Source organism: Acanthisitta chloris, unplaced genomic scaffold (genome assembly GCF_000695815.1).
Source record: "Acanthisitta chloris isolate BGI_N310 unplaced genomic scaffold, ASM69581v1 scaffold17268, whole genome shotgun sequence".
Classification (NCBI taxonomy): Eukaryota; Metazoa; Chordata; class Aves; order Passeriformes; family Acanthisittidae; genus Acanthisitta; species Acanthisitta chloris.
In genome coordinates this window covers 679-1,017 of record NW_008687748.1, presented here as the reverse complement: position 1 = coordinate 1,017, position 339 = coordinate 679, and the positions used below count along the sequence as shown (strand labels likewise).

At 65.2% G+C, this 339-nt stretch overlaps 1 protein-coding gene across 1 annotated transcript in view; it reads right to left on the bottom strand.

The window, feature by feature from the left end:
• LOC103807986 (SID1 transmembrane family member 2-like) overlaps positions 1–339 on the bottom strand; it is a gene marked incomplete at both ends in the record, with an annotated part of 2,070 nt that overhangs the window by 1,063 nt on the left and 668 nt on the right. Inside the window, 2 exons of the mRNA XM_009080739.1 lie at positions 2–34; positions 128–239. Coding sequence (XP_009078987.1) covers positions 2–34; positions 128–239 — 145 coding nt within the window. The remainder of the gene's footprint in view (position 1; positions 35–127; positions 240–339) is intronic.

Here is a 339-nt window from a genome sequence, read left to right as displayed (position 1 = left end):
ATCTTCTGCCGGTTGTGCTGATCCACGGGTTCATCTGGGAGGAGGCAGGACAGGGCTCAGCTCTCTGCCCTGTGCCCCCACACAGCCCACAGCAGCAGGGTGGGTGCCTCCCCCAGGCCCCACATACCTGGAGAGGCGTTTTTGGCGAGGGGGTAGTAGGGCAGGGCCCCTCCGCACGCCTCATCCTCCGTCTTCACCACCACCACCACGTAGAAGCTGTTGCTGGGGAAATCCTTCTTCTGCAGTGCCCGTCCCGGGGGGAGAGATGGGGGTCAGCAGAGCCCAGCCGGGGGTCTCCCGGGGATACCCTCTGTGAGCTCTGGTCACTGGAGGTACCCC